Source organism: Fusarium fujikuroi, chromosome FFUJ_chr01 (assembly GCF_900079805.1).
Source record: "Fusarium fujikuroi IMI 58289 draft genome, chromosome FFUJ_chr01".
Lineage (NCBI taxonomy): Eukaryota > Fungi > Ascomycota > Sordariomycetes > Hypocreales > Nectriaceae > Fusarium > Fusarium fujikuroi.
Genome location: NC_036622.1, coordinates 3,391,750 through 3,410,660, shown reverse-complemented (window position 1 = coordinate 3,410,660; position 18,911 = coordinate 3,391,750). Strand labels below are relative to the sequence as shown.

At 50.4% G+C, this 18,911-nt stretch overlaps 5 protein-coding genes; 3 read left to right on the top strand and 2 right to left on the bottom strand.

Moving 5' to 3' along the window:
• Positions 1-915: 915 nt before the first annotated feature.
• Positions 916-5,023, top strand: FFUJ_01057 (related to multidrug resistance protein; the record flags this gene model as incomplete). XM_023568174.1 has 2 exons in its annotated part: positions 916-972; positions 1,043-5,023. The coding sequence occupies 2 exons, from the start codon at positions 916-918 to the stop codon at positions 5,021-5,023; spliced, it is 4,038 nt and encodes a 1,345-aa protein (XP_023424477.1).
• A 404-nt stretch (positions 5,024-5,427) lies between these two features.
• Positions 5,428-7,230, top strand: FFUJ_01058 (related to small s protein; the record flags this gene model as incomplete). XM_023568163.1 has 3 exons in its annotated part: positions 5,428-5,923; positions 5,982-6,020; positions 6,083-7,230. The coding sequence occupies 3 exons, from the start codon at positions 5,428-5,430 to the stop codon at positions 7,228-7,230; spliced, it is 1,683 nt and encodes a 560-aa protein (XP_023424476.1).
• Positions 7,231-7,916: 686 nt separating this feature from the next.
• Positions 7,917-9,949, bottom strand: FFUJ_01059 (related to CDC14-dual specificity phosphatase; the record flags this gene model as incomplete). XM_023568152.1 has 2 exons in its annotated part: positions 7,917-9,430; positions 9,487-9,949. The coding sequence occupies 2 exons, from the start codon at positions 9,947-9,949 to the stop codon at positions 7,917-7,919; spliced, it is 1,977 nt and encodes a 658-aa protein (XP_023424475.1).
• Positions 9,950-11,617: 1,668 nt separating this feature from the next.
• Positions 11,618-12,084, top strand: FFUJ_01060 (uncharacterized protein; the record flags this gene model as incomplete). XM_023568141.1 has 2 exons in its annotated part: positions 11,618-11,718; positions 11,787-12,084. 2 exons carry the CDS (start codon positions 11,618-11,620, stop codon positions 12,082-12,084), a joined length of 399 nt encoding a protein of 132 aa, XP_023424474.1.
• A 480-nt stretch (positions 12,085-12,564) lies between these two features.
• FFUJ_01061 (related to transcription factor NUC-1) lies at positions 12,565-14,561 on the bottom strand (the record flags this gene model as incomplete). XM_023568130.1 has 2 exons in its annotated part: positions 12,565-13,998; positions 14,061-14,561. 2 exons carry the CDS (start codon positions 14,559-14,561, stop codon positions 12,565-12,567), a joined length of 1,935 nt encoding a protein of 644 aa, XP_023424473.1.
• Positions 14,562-18,911: the final 4,350 nt, after the last annotated feature.

Sequence of the window (18,911 nt, the reverse complement as noted above, 5' to 3'; positions counted from 1 at the left end):
GCCAAGACGATGCATTGGCTTGCAAATACGGTAAAAACAAGTGACGATCACCTTCCGATGCTCGGCGGTTTATTATTGTTACTCCACTTCTCGTCGGCCTTGGCACCATGTCACATTGCATCTTATCATATCAATCAATCAATCAATCACACCATCTTCATCTTATCTGATCACCATCCACATTCTCTTTGGCCCAGGGGTTCTTAGTGTTGCTGGCTCCATCTAAGCCCACCAACACAATTGGCGTGGCCTATCCCACACTCTTCTCCGACTCACTGCCTAAACCTAATACATACTCCAGCATGTACCCGATCATCCTGGTTTATCTGATCCTCAACCCTGGCTGCATATGTCCACGCCTACGTTGACCAGACACAATAGAGCTCTTGGAGGATAAACATTCTACCTGTCGCCAATATACACAGTTACCCTCGCATCCACTCCACCATCTAGGACAAGGGTTCCCTGAGCTGGGGATCCTGAGCAAAATATTGGTCCAAGTCCTTACTCTCGTCTCCCTCAGACGATCCTACCTCTGCTGAGAAACCCATCAAGGCCGTGTCATTATGGATTGTGTCAAAGCGCAGAGTGCAATGCAGGGTCATTGCATCCATCAACGAACGCATGGAAATGATGCTTGCATAACAGGGTCTTCTTGGCTCAGGGCTCCTGAATCGGCTTTCTGAATGACTGCTGACGTATTGCGTTGATTGCCAAGATTGCTCCGTTCTCTTCTGTCAAGTATTGTACCTCCTTTGAACGCCGTGAGAGACTTTTCGTACGTTACCAAGGCATCGTCGAATTCGACGGGCTCTGTTGGTGATTGCCTCGTTACTCAACTGGCAGTCAGTCATTGGATATGCTCTTCTGAGAAACCTTCGCTTTACCCCTCGATCGACATCGACAGCGACAGCCATGTCCGTCACACTTGATCAGTCGGGCACAGAGAAGCCGAAGAAAAGCTTTCTCTCAGTAGGTCAACACCATATCCTCCAGACCCCAGATGAATGCTGTAAGCAAACGATACTGATACGCCTCTCAGTCTCTCAAAACCTGTTTCATTTACCTTGAACTCTTGTTCGCCGCGGGCCCGACCTGGGTTGATTACTTCCTCATCGCGTTGGGTACTCTCTGCGCCGTTGGAGCTGGTGTTCCCTTCCCTCTTATGGGCGTACTATTCGGCCAACTCATCGACAACTTCAACGGAGCCACTTGCGCCGCAGATGGTAGCGGTTCGGGAGCGAGTGATGCAGCATCTGATCCTCTTGACTATGAGAATGCTATCAACGACAAGGTTATAAAGACTGCCTGGATCGGCGCTATTGCACTTGTCCTGATCTATGGTCATCTGACCTGTTGGAACATCATCAGCCAGCGTCTTGCTCAGCGTTTACGGACTCGCTATGTGTCCGCACTTCTGCGCCAACCTCCAGAATTCTTCGACACTCGTGGATCATCCGGGCAAGTCTCAAGCCGACTCCAAGGCGATATCACAGCTGTGCAGGCCGGTACGTCAGAGAAGGTTGGCCACATCATCACAACCATGAGCTTCTTCGTCACTGTCTTCATTATTGCCTTCACAAAACAGCCAAGAATCGCCGGTATCCTCATTTGTATGCTCCCAGCCTTTCTTCTTTCCGGAATACTAGGAGGAAGATACCTAGGCAAGTATGTGGTCAAACAGACGGAAGCATCCGCTGCAGCCTCTTCCATTGCTTCCGAAGCTCTGTCGCACGTTGCTGTCGTTCAAGCTTTCGGTGCCGCTCCCCGCCTTGAAGAGAAGTTTGCAGAGCACATGGCCCGTTCTCGCAAGTACGCCATAGCCAAGTCTTCCATTGCCGCTATCCAGACCGGTATGCTATACTTCATCGCTTACTCCGGCAACGCCCTAGCTTTCTGGCAGGGCAGTAAAAAGATCGCTGAATCTGTGGCACGAAACGACGGGAGCACGACTGTTGGTGAGATTTATGCCATTGTCTACCTTCTCGTAGACGCTTGCGTCATGCTGGGAGGAATGGCACCTACTCTTCCATTTTTAGGAGCAGCCGTAGGCGCATTCCAGCGGCTCAAGGAAGACATTGATGCTCCTTCATCCATCGACGGCACTTCATTGGAGGGTGTTGTATTACCTCCAAGTGCGGCAAAGACCCTCACATTCCGCAATGTGTCATTCGAGTATGCCTCTCGGCGAGGCCAGCCTGTCCTTGACAACGTCACCCTTGACTTCCCTGCTGGAAAATATACGGCGATTGTTGGGCTTTCGGGGAGCGGCAAAAGTACTATCGCATCACTGATAGCACGCCTGCATGATCCCACCGAGGGCACGGTCGAGCTGGAAGGACACGACTTGCGAGAACTCAACGTCAAGTCTCTCCGAAGTTTTATTAGCTTCGTTCAGCAAGAACCCTCGCTTCTCGATAGGTCCATCCTCGAAAACATCGCACTAGGTCTTGTGAACTCTCCAAAGGAGTCCCACAAACACCTCAAGTCATTGCTCAAGGGCCCCGAGCTTGCGAAGCTGGCTGCCGAGGGAAAGGACGCACTAGATTCAGCTGCATCTCTGGGACCCGAGTTCGTCGAAATTGCCAATTTGGTCCGTCACGCCGCTGAGCAAGCTGATGCGGCCAGCTTCATTGAACGTCTTGAATTAGGCTACGGTACGACTGCTGGCCCCAAGGGGTCGCTTGTGAGTGGTGGTCAGAGACAGCGCATTGCGCTTGCTCGGGCTTTGATCCGTGATCCTGAAGTCCTTGTCCTGGACGAAGCAACGGCAGCTCTCGATTCTGCCAGTGAGAAGAGAATCCAGCTCGCTGTCGAGAGGGCTGCTGCTGAGAAGAGAACCATCATCTCGATTGCGCATCGTCTATCCACTATACGCAATGCCGACAATATTGTCGTCATGAAGGCTGGCCGAGTCGCTGAGCAAGGAACTTATCACGATCTTATGGCCAAAGAGGATGGCGAATTTGCGTACATGGCAAAGCTGCAGACAGTCGGCAATAAGAGTGACACAGGATCTGTGGACGGCGATTCGATTGGGGCTTCAACTCTCCGAAACGACACGCAGCTGAACGAAAAGACCGAAATTTTTGAGGCGAAGCAGTCACTTGATTCCCAGGTATTGGGCCGTGAAAAGGAGGATACCAAGAAGAAAGAAGAAATAGCATCAGATGATCATGAGCTGGACAATGTGAAGCCATTCAGCTCTGTCGTCAGGGGTCTTGCATGGTTGATTCGACCATCCCTGGGCTGGTTCACCCTCGCCATGATCGCTGCTGTCTTCGTTGGGGCTACCTTTTCTGGTTCCGGTATCATATTTGGCTTCACTGTGGGAGCGCTCAACCCTTGTGCAAATACGCTCGACCACATAAGATCCATGGGCAACATGTTTGCAGGCCTGTTCTTCATGCTCGCGGGCGTGGAGCTTATAGCCAACTTTCTTGCTTGGCTGGGCTTCGGCATTGTCGCTGAAAGGCTTCTCTACAACCTGCGGGTTCTGTCGTTCCGATCCTTGCTGGAGCAGGGCATACACTGGCATCAGTCTGAAGGACGAACGCCGACCAGCCTCCTTGGCATCATTACCAAAGACAGCATGTCTGTGGGTGCCTTTAGTGGTTCAACTTTCGGCACCGTGTTCGCCATCCTCATCAATGTTCTCATCGCGGTCATTATTTCCCATATCTTTGCTTGGAAGATTGCCTTGGTGTGCCTTGTGACGCTTCCAATATTGCTTGGCTCAGGCTTCATGCAGCTGCGCATGCTGGCGCGTTATGAAGAGCGACACCGCGAGGCCTTCTCTACTGCCACCGCACTTGCAACCGAGGCTATTCAGTCCATCCGCACAGTGGCCGTCCTATCCCTTGAGAATGAGTACATGGAAGGTTTCGCCCGATTATTGAAGCCTCCGAGGGAGCAGGTTGTGCGAGCCTCAGTCACAACTAATATCTGGCTGGCCATCTCATACACAACCGGCACCTTTATCAATGCTCTCGCGTATTGGTGGGGCTCGCAGCTCATCATGAAGGGGGAGTATACTCAGAAGGACTTCCTTATTATATTGGTCGCCATGTTGACGAGTGCCCAGCTTTGGAGTGGCATGTTCTCACTTGCTCCGGAATTCTCTCGTGCTCGTCTGGCCCTGTCTCGCGTCATGACGGTCGTCAACTTGGGAAGTAGCACACACACGGGACAACCTGGACAGGATCCCTCCAAGACTGGGGGGGATATCGAAGCATCCGGTGGAGAAAAGTCGCTCAACCCAGAGGATAACCATCGTCGTGGAGGTGCAAAGGTGACGTTCAAGGGCGTTTCCTTTGCTTATCCTAGCCGACCCGATGCCACAATACTCGACAATGTCTCCTTCGCACTCCCGCCTAACCAGTTTTGTGGTCTTGTTGGTCCTTCAGGGGCGGGCAAATCGACCATCATGAACCTGGTCCAGCGTTTATACGAGCCCACGTCTGGCAGCGTCCTCATCGATGATAATGACATCAGTAAGCTTCCAGCGTCATTTCGAGATACAATTGCTCTAGTCCCTCAAGATCCTGCCCTCTTTGACGGTAGTGTGCGTTTCAATGTCGGCTTGGGAGCACCCCCGGGCCATGAAGCCACGGATGATGAAATTGAGGAAGCTTGCCGTTTGGCGAATATCCATGATGTTATTGAGGCCCTTCCCGATGGCTACGATACCGAATGCGGGCCCTCAGCTTCTCGTCTATCAGGCGGTCAAAGACAGCGCCTTGCAATCGCCCGTGCTCTTGTTCGTCGTCCCCGGCTACTGCTCCTAGATGAGAGTACCAGCGCGCTTGACGCCGCCAGCGAAGCAGCTCTTCAAGAGGGACTCGAGAGAGCATCAAGGGGCACGACAGTACTGGCTATCACTCATCGGCTGCATACTGTGCAGAAAGCCGACATCATTTTCATAGTTGAAAATGGACAGATTGTTGACAGTGGGCGGCATTCTCAACTGATGGAGCGGAGGGAAAGCTACAGACTGAATGCCATGCAGCAGATGTTGCAATAAAGGGTCGGTCGATGAAAAGAAGCAATGTGACTTGGCAGGTATAAAATAGATTTTGCAGTTTGTGTATATATTGTATCAGAATAATTCTTTTGTTGATAGGTTTAGTTGCAAGTGTGCAACTACCAAGCAGCATATTGCAACTGTGACGATTGGGCGTTTGCCGCTCGAATCGCGATAGGCCTCGGATGACCTTAGACTACCTTACCTACATTCTAGGGCTGATTAAGCGCCAATCCCTAATCCTAGTATCTAATTCAGCTCTAACTAGCTGGCATTTGCCCGGAGCTCACAAATTACATATCATAATCAGCATATGCATATAATTGATCACCTCATGCCAAAGCCTTTAATGTCTCACAGGTCTTATCCCGTCACTGCTTACCTTGACTCCACACTCTAATGCAATGGCTGAAGCCGTGGGAACTGCCCTCGCCGTAGTAGGCGTCCTCGGCCAACTCTTCGACGGCTGCGTCAGAGCCTACAGCCTCTTCACCGCAGCAGCCAACCTTGACACAGATAGCCAGAGACTTCTATGTAAAGTACGCATTGAGGAGATGCGCCTGGTCGTCTGGGGCCGGGACTGGGGCGTTGCCGAGGGAAGACTTGAAGCTCATCTTGAGAGCACAAGGAATCCCCAGCTGAGGAGTTTGGCACTTCAAATCCTCGAGGAGTTGCATAGCGCAGTTACAGACTTCAAGAAACTGAAGAACAGATACGGGCTAGTTGACGAGGGGAGAGCCAGCTTGGAAGTCACTGGATCGAAGCCAAGAAAGTCGCCTTCACCTTCAAGGAAGAGATCAAAAGATGATGAGAGTCGCGACTTGAATGGTGTTTCAAGAGTAACAAGTGAAAGGAACTGGGGCAAGGAGATGGGTTTAAGAGCGAGATGGGTTATAGCAGGTGAGTCCTCCAAGTCCTCATCTGACATATCCATCAAAACATAACTGATAGCTCGTAGATAAAGACAAGTTCATAAACCTGCTAAGGGACCTGCGAGGTAAATGCCCCCTCCTAGGTCAAAGGTCCAACAGAAAGGCTAAAAACAGACCTCGACTCTAGACTTTAACGATGGCCTCGAACGCCTTTTTCCAACCTCCCATCTCCCATCGTTTCAACGGGCTTGGACGAACCAGCTGCTCGAGTCTGCGCAGCGTGATGTGACCCAGCTTACCCTCCTTGAAATAGCCTCAGACGGCGTCTACCCCAAGCTCACCACTTCGGCCAACCTCAAGAAGCTCCGAATCAACCTAGACGCCAAGCCCCAGGCCTCATTCAAGCCGACGTTCGCTCTCAAGGTTCCCCGTGCTGCACTTGATCTCAGTGATGATGACGCTGGTGGTGGCGGGAGAAGTACAGGGCGGCATGAGAGCGCCGGGGATGTTGTGATTGAGTGGGTTGACTATGATCGCGATGATGTAGATGAGCGTGTAGCTCATGTGCGTCGTCTCGACGATCTCGCTCGCATGATGCACTCCGCTTCCGACTGCCACCCTGACCTCCATAGCATCGACTGCGTAGGCTACGTTGACGATACTTCACGGTGCAGATACGGGCTCGTATACAAAGCGCCCTCGCCGTCCTTCTCAACGCTCCATGAACTCATCGCCAGCTCGGACCTCAAGACTCCTAACCTTGATGATCGAGTCCGTTTGGCACATACGCTCGCTGTCGCCTTGTGGTCTCTGCACTCGCTTGACTGGCTTCATAAAAGCCTTTGCAGCTCAAACATCCTCTTCTTCCCTTCAGCCTTTTCGGCATCAGCCCACTCGTCAACTGCTGCTGGCGCACTTGTACCAGATATACAGTGCCCTTATCTGACGGGTTTCGATGCTTCAAGACCAGACCTTGACACTGCGCTCTCTGTCGCGCCCCGTAATCCTTCTATCCTTACGCTACACCGACACCCAGCTTCCTTGCGAGGCTTTCCTCACTGCAAGCCCATGGATATCTATAGCTTGGGTTTGGTGCTCCTCGAAATAGGTCTCTGGAAGGTTCTTCAAACATACCATAAACCACACTACTCTACGGGTCGATGGCGCGACAAGGTCCTGCGTGCGGTTCTCGTTCCCGGTCTGGGTAGCAAGGTCGGTAGTCGATATCGCGATGTCGTGGACAAGTGTTTGGCCGTGAGTGAAGAGATGACAAGTGCTGAGGCTGGCAAGGTGATAGAAGATGTTGTCACAGCTCTCGAAGCCATCCGGACCTGATGGTAACTGCATACGAAGCAACATAGATAGATCATCAATATGATAAGCCTGAGACTGTCAGTCGCCAGACAGAAATCCGCAAAGAATGAACAGTGTAAGAGATGTATGTATTTCAGCTCTTGGAAACTTATATAGCCGTCGTATAAAAAAATCCGCTGCCGTCTCTTCTTCATTGCCCCCTCCCTCTTTGACTATCATCAAGAAACAACAAAACCCAGTGCAATGCCAAACCGAATAAGTCCACAATAATAATTTCAACCTTGCCTGCCTGTGCGCCGTCGCAAATTTGAACTCCGCTGTGCCTTCAGTCTTTCCCTTATCCGAGATAGTATGCATTATTCACGTCTCTCTAGTTGCCCTCTCCTTGACCACGACAATCTCCATCGAAGTCGTAGCCGCAATGATCCTTGTATGTTGCAGAAACTGAATTATCTTGTAAGTTTCAAATGACATTAACTGAAAGCCAAACACTTCTCGGGTAAGCAATCATGCATGAGAGAAGAATCATTAACATTCAAACATAAACCGCTCGTCATTCTCTTCTGAGCCAGAAACGCCAATGCATGAGAGACGTTAACATTGCCCGTGTCGTACGTGAATCATGATCGTGACGTGGAATCGTACAAGTGTCTGTTACGCTTCGCGTTGGAACGCTGAAGCGGCTGGACTCGCTGTGCTGGTGCTTTCTAAGCTCCAGAAACTTTACGGGCCGTCGAAGCTGCCGTCACTGACGCTCCATGATTGGCGCTGCCTACTCTGCCGCTGGTCTTTCGAATGCCAGCAGACTCCTTTGCCCGAAGAGGAGACTCCCCCTGTCGCTTGCTGCCGCGAACCTTTGTCAGAACGCCAGGGGTACTAGCAACTCGTTCGACGTGCTTCGTTCGCACAGAGCCAATGTTCTCAGCGTCGTGTGAAGCATCATTGTCAATGGTGTAGATAGCTGTCGTCTGGCTAACCGAGCGTGTCTTCTCACTACGAGCCGGTGATTGGGAGGTCGCCTTACGATGACGTCGCATGCGCAAATGCAACTCCTCATCAGACTCTCCGCCGTGAGCCTGGCTGTGCGTCGCGATGTACTCAGCTTCTTGCTCAACGGTGCGCTGCTCTTCAACAGCGAGTCCGTTGGAAGTTGAGCGCTGGTAAGGGTGATGGCGATCCCTGGCAGTCTTTCGCGGTTGGCCGGGTGTAGGAGCTGGTAAATAGTCTTCCTGGACCCCAATATTATTGCGGTCGTGGTCAACTTCACTCAGCGGAGTACGGTTTGAGGGGCTTCGGTTGGGGGGTGTCGAAGCCTGGCCGTTCCGAAGTGTTGTCTTTTGCATGGCACGAATGGGGGTGCTGGGGATAGGGTTTGCAGCAGCCATCTCCCTCCTGAGTCTGCGCTCAATTCTCTCCTCAACCCACCATTCGCGGAATGTGCCCTGGTTCAAATGAAGCCAGTGCTGCTGAGGGCCAACAACCATGCCGGGTCGCATGAAGCGCATGAACGAGATAACTTCATTGGCAGTGAAACCATGTCGGTAAATGAGATAGGCACCAATCAAACAACCTGTGCGGCCGAGGCCAGCCTTGCAATGAACAGCAATTCCCTGCTTACGGATAGTGATGGTCTCGTGAGCGAGTCTGATGAATTTGCGGACAGTTGAGAGCGAGGGGCATGTGCCATCGTCAAAGATCATGTCCAGGTGTTGAATACCCAGTGCCTCAAAGTACGAGGGGGAGTAGAGTTGAGAGTTAAGTCGGACCACCAGGCCAATGTTCTTCTCGGAAAAATGCTTCAGCACATTCTTGAAGGGCTTTGGCAACTTGGGATGGGCATCCACGGCGGCTAGTGTCCGTGGAAGCAATGGGTACAGATCGGAACCCTCTGTGATTTTCTGGACCGGCGCATGCTGGGGAGAGGCAAATGCCAGGAAGTGGGGAGTGATCCAGTTGAAATCACCGTGTTCGACTCTCTCGAAACGCTCGTATTCGTCAAGATCGAAGTTGTCTAGATCGCAGCATTTTTCCTCCTTGGCCTTCCACACACCATAGACAACATCTTGAACGCTGATGCCATAGTCGGCTTGACTGTAACCCGCGTCTCGGAATGGCATCAGAGGAGGATCGACCTGCGCAATCGGGGCAAGGGCCAGATGGGGAGGCCAGTTCTGTATGAGGACCATGTAGCATGCGAGCATACAAGCGGCGTTCGCGCGACCTGGGCTTGGTGTTAGTTTCTTTGCGCTTCGTACAGGTGTACACGGAAAGGCTCACTTCTAGGGTCAGCAGCGCTCCAGAAAACAATGGGGCGGTCCTTGTTTTGCTTTGCGCCCAGGATGTCATGGAATTGGATGGCGAATCGGTAGAGATGGCCGATGTGCAGAGGGCCAAAATCATGGTGGAAAGCGTTGTACAGAAGAGTATCGTCGACAGTGAAATAGCATGGCTGTGGTCGGTTCGACTTGGCGGCGAGCGGGGTCGCACCGGCAGCAGCTCGTTGGCTTCGCTTCTTGGGAGAAGTTGGCTGAGGCTCCTCGGGGTAAGGAAACGGCGTGTCTGGCGTAGGGGGATGGACGTAGGAGGCAAGGTAAAGCCGGTCTGAAATATAGTTTAGCCACGATGTAGGCAGAAGCATGTTGTGAACATTGATGTCGACGAAGCAAGGTTCAGCCTTGAGCAGCGGCGAAAACTGAAAAGGATAACAATGCGACATGGCCCTGGAAAGCCAAGCGGCCATTGTATGAATGATGTGTTGTAGAGAGCAAAAGTTTACCTGGTATGTACTCGACTATCTGCGCCATGTTTTGCGATTGCCTGGTAGAAGGAGCCATGTTGTTATTGTTGGATGTTGTTGATATTGACTTGCGCTTCGGCTTCAGGCTTCAGGGAGGCTGGGGTGGGACCGTCCAGAGGTTGTTGCTGACCCAAAAAAGAAAACAAAGGGCAGGAGCTTTCGAATGCAGTCGGAAGATGTCGAATTATAGCAAGATATACACAGTCAATGAATTGAAGCAGCGGCGATGTCTCAATGCGACGAGCGACAAATGACCAGAGCAGGCGGTGACCGGGGATGAATTGCCTTTGACAGCTCAACGGGAAGCTGCAGCGCTGAGTGAGCTAAAAAGACAAGGTAGTTTAGGTGAGGTAGGCTGGCGTTAACAGGTGAGGTTAAAGAAGGGGGGCGTCTTCAAGTCCAGCTCCAGCGCGGACAGGAGAAATCACCAAAAGCCAGAAGGCAAAGCTGGGGAAGAGAAAAGAATTGAAGTTCTTGGTTGACGATGTTGATGTAAGATTGGACGCTGGGCTAATGATTCTTTTGTATGGGCGATTGTCGTTGTTTTTTGGCCCCTGCCCGAAACAGGTTGCTCCTTGGTGCCATTGCCATAGCAACAGTGACCTTTTTTAACTTGGCCCGGGCCCTGGACCACAACATACCATTCCGCTCCAGCTCCAGTCTAGCCCCAGCCCCAGCCCCAGCTGTAAGTCCCACGCGACGTTGATCTTGGTAGGTATTAAACAGCCAGCCCTTCTAGTTGTTCCTCACGCGACTTCTATTCACGGCAATAAAACCCGTTCTAACATAGGTAGGTAGATAATGTAATTAGTGAAGGTCATATCCTTAGGTATCTTTGTTTCCGCAATTGCCTCTATTCAATACCCCAAGTACTTTACCCCAAATAGGTAATCAGTTCTGTTTTGATAGACTTGTTATGATATCAAACTACGGAGTAAACAGCTATAGCTCACAGCATAAACGCTCTCATCTTGGGGAATTTGACGAACTAAGGTAGTGTATGTTACACCAGCAGTATCTGCAATTAAAACTGCAGGCCTTATTTCCTAAAGGGAACAAATGCAACAGATTCCAAGGGTATCCAAGTGATTAGATTCTTCTATCGACAGTTATTGTTGTGATTGAACCATCCCCAGCTGTGGCTTTTTCTGTGGCTGTGTCATAAATCCACAGCGTCAATGGTCTAGAATTTACCGCCCGGTTCCTTTCAAGGATTCCCCCACGACCAATCAATCTCATCCCCACGCATCTATCAGAAACCTCCAATCTTTTTCAACGTCAGAGTCACACACAAACTCACCTCACTCACATTCAAATACACATACATCCTCTCACACATACTCACAAGCAACTCAAACTATCTCAAAAGAGACGCTCTTCACTATCGAATCAAATCATAAATCTTGTCAGGGGTTGACGTTCCTCCTTGCGATTTCCGGCCTAGATCCCCATTCCTTGTCACGGCAAAGGTCAACGCTAGTATCGTCATTATAAAACTACCGCACGACCAGAATATTTAAGCATCGGGAAACGAATAGATCGATCACAACAAGCAAGAGAGATTAGAACGTCGTTACCAAAGCAGTGACCACTTCCGCCACAATCACAACCATGACCGCCATTCCCGATCCCGAATTTCCCTGCTCCATGCAAGCCACCCACCCCCTGTCCTGTGACGATGACGACCCCAAGTCTGAGGCTACTAAGGCCAAGTCTGGCTGTTGTTGTTGTTGTTGTTGTTATTCTCGTTCTCTTCGCTGACCCCTGCCCTTGTTCTCAGTGTCCTCAACGTCCCCTTTCCCACCGCTCGACTGGCCACAACCGCCCTCAAGGCCATTCAGGTGGACCCTGAACTCTCCCCACTCGTTAGGCGACAGCTCACCGTTGTCCCAGCGCCGACGTCAACGCATGGCTCTCCGTCTGGTGGTGATGCAGATGTCCAGCTTCTCGAGGTTCAGTACAGGGCCACAACCAATCGAATGCTCCGAGTCGCTGTCAACGGCTTCATGGAGAGCTTGAAACTTGTGGTGGAGGTTATGGAGCAGCTAGATACTGACGTTCTTGATCATCAACAATAACAGTCATCCATATCACACAACAATAAACAATGCTCTAGACCCCTAGCCAAACTATTTCACCACACTCATACTCTAATTTATGTCACTCGTCGACATCTCGGAGCTTGGACCCATGTCTCGCATCAATGTGCTTGTTAACTTGTCCTTTGTTATTTAGTTCTGGTATTTCCATGCTCCACTACCCTTCTGAGGCCGTCAATCCCTCGTTTGCTAGGTTATCCATCGCTTCTTCTAGCGATTTCAACAATTACACTCTACAACAAGCCCATCTAGGCCCAGAGGCACCCGTCTAGTATCCCGCCCCATTCAACACCCCAAGCAAAACGCCGAAACAAAAATCGCTGCCGCCCTCGAGGATATTACGGAGAGAGTTGATCCCATCATGTGCCAGACCTATCCAATTATGTACCAGGGAAGTTCCCGCCTGCTCAGCGCCTGAGTATATCATGTGGTGAACGAGATGCACCCAGATCCTCTTTGTTATGCTTTTTCTTTATCGTCCGTTGACCCTTGCAGCCCCTCCAGTCGTCTTTTAAGTTCCTCGACCTCTTTCTTCAGATCGCCGTTTTCTTTCTCAAGGCTCTTCATGTGCACAATGGCGTTTTCGACAACACTGGCCTTGCTGTTTTGCGCGTTCGCCTGTTTTCCATCCTTCTTGTCACCTTCATCCGCAAGATTCGTCTTGTCTCCACCAGGCAATAATCCAGCCATGACCTGTAACGCCGAGTTGATTCGGTTACGGCGCCCCTGCTCTGCAATTTTGTGCGACGTTCGCTTTGATGTGAGATTTGTTGAAAGCTCACTCGGATATGAAACGCCTGGCACCTTGTTGCCCTCGAGGATATTCTGGTAGTTAGATTTCGACATGAGCAATTGAGATGCAGCACTCTCCGCTGGCGTCATACCGGGTGTGCCGGGGAGAAGAGGCTTGATGCTAGGGGATATTCGAGGCAACAGTGCAGGCGAACCATGTACTGAACCCGTCGACCGTTTCCTGTTTGACCGAGGCGCAAGCTGAGGAGTTTTCCGTGCGGATGGGCCTGCCGAACCGGGAACTAATTGGGGGCTCGCAGTTGCTGATGCAGATCCCGAAGCCTTGGGGAATACTGGTGATGGCAATGGCTGAAAGCTCGAGCCTCGACGAGACATAGGTTCCACAGAAGGAGACTGCACGGAAGAGCGCGATATGACCGGGGTCATGGCCTTGCCAGAGACCGACTCAGGCAACTCGAGCGATTCAATATGCTCAGACACAACCGGTTCTTGAGGCCCATTTGCCTGCTTGCTTGCCCTGGATGCCGGGAGTTTCATGAGCGATGCGGGAGTAGCTGGAGCTGGACGTGAATCGACAGGGCCGGAGACAGGCGTCTGCTGGTTGCTCGACTGCGCTTGGATATATGGCGATTTGCTGGTCGATCTCCTATTAGGGATTGGCGGTGGGGGCATCTCCGAGAGGGCCTCAGGGGATACCGATGAATTCTCCTCTGCCGAGGTCTCGGTAGAGGTCGCAGGCATAGGAAGAAAGGCGCCATTGTTCTCTTCAACTTCACTGAGTACATGTGAGACGATGGCCGGACTGGGACCTGTTTTCCGGCGCTGAGGCTTGACAATGGGAGAACTTCGAATGCTAGCCTTTGCCCGTGTCTTGGTTGCGGTCTTTTTTCTTGCAGCCTTCTTGGGCAAGTCCAAAACGGAGGTAACGGGAGCGGCCGATCTGTCGAGATCTACATCGATTGGTGAATTGTTGGTGTTGGTAAGGCGGGGATCGTAGACTGTAGAGGGGTCGTTCTGCGCGTGGAGAGCTGGTGAAGTCAGAGGACTAAAATAGGCGCTGGGAATAGTATAGCCACTGTCCATGGAGAAGTTGGGGTCCAAAGGGGTAACTGCGGGGGAAACGAGAGGTGTAAATGCCATCTAGAACCAAGTTAGCAACATGACATGGAGAGGCGGGCGTTGGTGATGGACTGGAGTCTTACATCTTGCTCCTTCATGCGCTGGTGATAACTTCTGTCGTAGGCACCTGATGTCGGAATCTGCTCAGCCTGTGAATAGAACTGTCCACTGCTGGGCATTTCGAGACTTTGCGGTGTAGGGGGCACTGAGTGGTTGTGATTATGGAAGAAAGCCACCTGCTGCTCTTGCATCTGGCGCTGCTGCTGCTGGAACTTTTGTTGTTGGAGATATTGAATCTGGGCGTCGATACTAGAAATCGGATCGCTTGCGGGCGTCATCATGTGCGCGGGAATGGTTGATTGAACGGTAGAGGTTGACATGGGCATCGTGTTTGGTGTAGACATTAGGCCTGAGTTATCGGAGTCGGTCATTATTGTGTCGGGGGCATCTCGCGCCTGGTTCATCAGACCCTGAGCAGAGCCATCTTGGAAAGATTGGAAGTCGAAGTGCATGCCATCGCCCAAAGTTCCCATGCTGCTCATGTCGAGGAATTGATGAAAGTCGTCCTCACCAGTCGAGGCCATTGTCTGGTCCTGCCCGTTCCATGCCGTCGAACTCATCATGGCCGGGTTGCGGCGGGTGTTGGTCAAATAGAGGCAATTACAAGTGAGTTTTATCTGATCAGCCGGGCGAGTCGTGAATTGCGCCAGTCAAGGCTGCGCAAGATGGAACTAGTCGTTGAAGCAGCACCAAAAGCGGAGAAAAGTTGAAACCAAGCGGAGGTGACGAGAGATATTTACAGAATAGAAACAGTCGAGATACAGTATCAAGAAGCGTTCCAGTCGGACTTGGTCGGTGAGTAGCGAGCTGATCGGCGAAGATACATGCAATGGTAATATTTGGCAATGGCGCAGAGACGAGAAAAGCTTGCGATGCCGCAAAAGAGCTGTGATGGGGCCGAAATTGGAAGCAGAGACCACGATGACGATTTGACCTGAGCGAAAGCAGAAGGTGATGAGAGGGCCAGGGAGAGCGTCGACTGTTGTAGAAACGATGTGCGGATATGTAGGTGTAGATGCCAATGAACTGTGAGAGAGGAACCTGGACACGGACGAAAGACGAGACAAGCCAATATTAAACTCGGACTGATTCGAGTCGAGTCTTGGTCAATTAAATCGAAGAGTCCAAACCAAAGGTGGTTGGTCGTATAGTGGTAACCTTAGCACAACTACTGTACCATTAGTACTAAGGTAGGTTCATCCAAAGTGGGCGGGCGACAGGCAGTTAGTTGCCTTTCTTTTCAACCGCTGAATGTAGGTAGGTAGAGAGACTTTTTGTCGACAGAGTGGAGTTTATTACCCGTAGGTAGGTGAGAGTGGGGTTCTCGTACGGTCCATAGGTTAGGTTTTGGTGGAGAATAGCCGGTCACCATTCTCTTGCCCTGTGCTTAATGTGAACGAACTGGAGGCTGTCGCTTTTTTTCCCCTTCACTTTCTTGTCGGGCTGTCACTATGAAAAAAGCAGTTGTCAATTCCGCCAGGCAAATCCATCGAGCGACTTGTTAAAGAGCAGGGATCCAGTAAGTACTAGTACTTGGGGAGTGGGATGTCCCCTCCATCTGCAGGACATTGTCAGCTGGGGATCCCCAATTACAGGATATCGTCAAGGGAGATGGTGGGAGGGTCATTCCATGGCAGGGGTCAATGCCCGTATCTGGTTGGTGTAGCAGTTCATTCTTTGGTGTCATCCAGGGCCAGACGCCAGAAGAACCTTCACGAGCATGGCTCACGGGGTGGGTTTTCTGTCTGAGATTCATACTACTAACTACTGAGCTCGAGGATAATGAACCAGAGCCGAGTTGAAGTTGCATTTCTTATTGTCTTTCTTCTCTCACATGATACTTTCCATCTGGATCTCCGTTCGATCTCTTCCAGTTTTACATGCTCTTGTTCATGTGACTGGACTCTGCGACACCTGTGGCTGCCGCCAGCGTGGGATGTCACTACCTAGACTAGAGGCTCCAAGGAAGAATATCGGGATACTTCGGTACTTATTTAACCTAGCAGCAAGAAGTTTCTTGATACATGTCCAAGGATGGATGTGTAGTATCTTGAATACACGAAGAAAGATCTGGCCTACTGACACTTATCTTGGGAGTTTTACTAGGAGTTCTGGACTTTTATATTACCTGCCTGCTGACCCAGCGATATTATCAACGCAACCCGACTTCATCGTTTCCTCAGTTCGTTGGGGGGAAACGTACCCTACCCGCGGACAATTCTAAGTGGTGGATATCCGCCTGGTTTAGCCTGGTAGGCTTTCTCCTCCGTAATGGGCCCTGTAAAACTCATCGCTGGGCTATGACTCGCCTACCAGAATTGGAATTTGGCCGTGCTGCATGGGGACCATGTCAGATCCATTCTTCCCCGAGTTTCTGGACATGTTTGAGCTTCTGTTTGGGCGACCGATGTGTTCATGGCTCTCTCTTCCATCTGACAGACAAACGGGATCAGTAGACAGAACATGTACCTTTGTACCTAGGTAGAATGCATCTCGTCCGAATTTTGTAATCAAGCCAACTTCTCTATACTAATGGTAGATAAGGTAGCTTCAGACGTTACTTGATCATCACTCTTCAGAATGAACATAACTTACCTAGTACCTACGATATATTTCCTCGCATTGTATTCCGTACCGACCTATTCTCTTAGAAGTTGTATGGCTCTCATTCGCGTTGCAGTGGACCTTGGCTTCTTCAATATCATTCACCTACTTAGGTAGTGCAAAGAAGCTTGTTGAGCCTCTTCATCCAACTTCATCCACTCATATTCATTTATTCGTATTCCGCATTCAACATTACTCCGGATGATTCCCTCCCAATCTGACTACCCTCCTCCGACGACCAGGGTCACCCTTCACCCTCGGCAGCATCTTCCGTGGGATAGCAAGGAGAGGCAAGAAAACTTAGGACCTCTATCCTAAATACCAAAAAGACTTGAGTAGATTCTAATATAATTTAATACCTATAGATTTAGAGTAGCTTAGATTGGTTATTCTTGACATTTTGGTTCAACGTCTGAGGCTCAGATTGTCTTGCCTCAGGGGTGATAGATACGGAGAAATCTGCAGAAAGCTTTATCAACTGTGCCTTGCATTGCATTGCAGAAGGATTATTAGCATCCGAGGCTAGGTTCAAACGTGATTCCCTTCCTCGTTTTTGGCTCATAATCGTCCAGTCTCTATTTACAGTCATGTTGAACCCTCATCTCAAAGAAACACAGCCACCAGCTAAGCGGCTGAGAAAATCTCTCAAACTCAATGAGCCGCTTGATCGTCACTAACCAGGATCCATGCCAACAAGACCCTGAAAACGCCATTATCCTTCGCTTGGCTCTGGGGCCCACTGGACGAGAACTTAATGACAACCAAGACGGTTACCACAGGCGACTGCCTCTGGGGGTTTCTCATGTTCCTGTGATGTTCAGGCTCGTCCAAACTGGGTATGGTGACTGGTGCGACTCGGCACCAGCAGTATCTAGCGTTTCACACTTTTGTAGGAAAAGGCCAGAAAAGAAATTATTGTTATGTTTTTCATTCCGTTACTATACTAACTGCATGGTATGAGAACTAATAACAAAGGGTGTTGCTCACCCATTTCATCAACTGTGTCTAACACAGCAAATTTACATCTTCCGTTCATACATTCATGATAAGCAAAACTCCTTGAATCTAGGTCTATTCACCTTTCAACTTCATGGACCCTTGATTCCACTTGTCATAATGTCGTGATACTCGCCAAACATTCTTATTCCCCTGCCCACCGTGAGGCAACTTACCAGAAACACTCACCGAGCTCCTCGCTTATTAACATGTCCCCACGTGAACCTGGGGGTGAGGCTCAACAATACAGGGAGGCATGTCCCAAGGCGTCGTACCGCTTCAAGCTGCAGAAAACTCTACAATTGCGCACTTCGTAGGTGTGTCCCTGTGCGTAATGGCAGTTGGGATCTCGTTCGAGAGGTAGCTGAATGATCGCCTAGGAATGATTCGTGACCAACTTTCGTGCCATGAGCTTTCTTCCCAGGGGACAGCACTTCCAGAATAAGAATAAGCGTGAGCTACGTTTGCCTGATGAAGCACGTGGTCATGATAATACAAGATAAGGCTCGGCCCGTCGCTTGTGCAAACTCTGATGCTGGTAATGGTGTGCAGAGATTCATTTCATTTGGTCGGCAAGTTCAATATCTGACTATGGATTTGCTATCAGTCAGGTCCTGGACATGACGAGGGTGCTGATGACACACAATCTCCATGACCGTGAGAATAAATGGGGAATTAAATCACACAACAGCGCCCTTGGTCTAACTAGCCTCACCACAGCTCGCCGTTGAACAAGATTCAACATTGTAACTAGATGGCCAGTTCATACTTCAGCCAAGCCGTATTTGAAACAACACACAAGTCACATGTATAAAGGTTCAGAATGGACAAGGTTGTGCAAATGTTTTGATTTCGAGGAACTTCGGCTTTACAGCTCTGGCTTCCTCCAGCTTCCCTTCACATCCAGATATGACTCAAGAGCTAACAAAACTGACCGCCGCCGCTCAACCTCGGCCAGCAGTCACGTCCCCTTCTCATCATCAAACCTCAACTCAACCCAGCATCTCTTTTGGCCCCATCCAATATCTCCATCATCTTAGTCATCCCCTCCAGGTCCCCTTTTCTTGCTACACTAGCCAATTACATACGTCAGGAGATGGTGGTATCATTAGAAACAACAATAACGACAACGATCGAAACAAAAAAGGACGGGAAATAACGATCAATCCCGGGTCCGCGTCTAGAATGTACAGGATGAAAGCGGCGCCAAGAAAAAGACACAAATGAATACGAGCAAGATTAAGCCGGCTGATACACACGCCGATGCCGGTTCA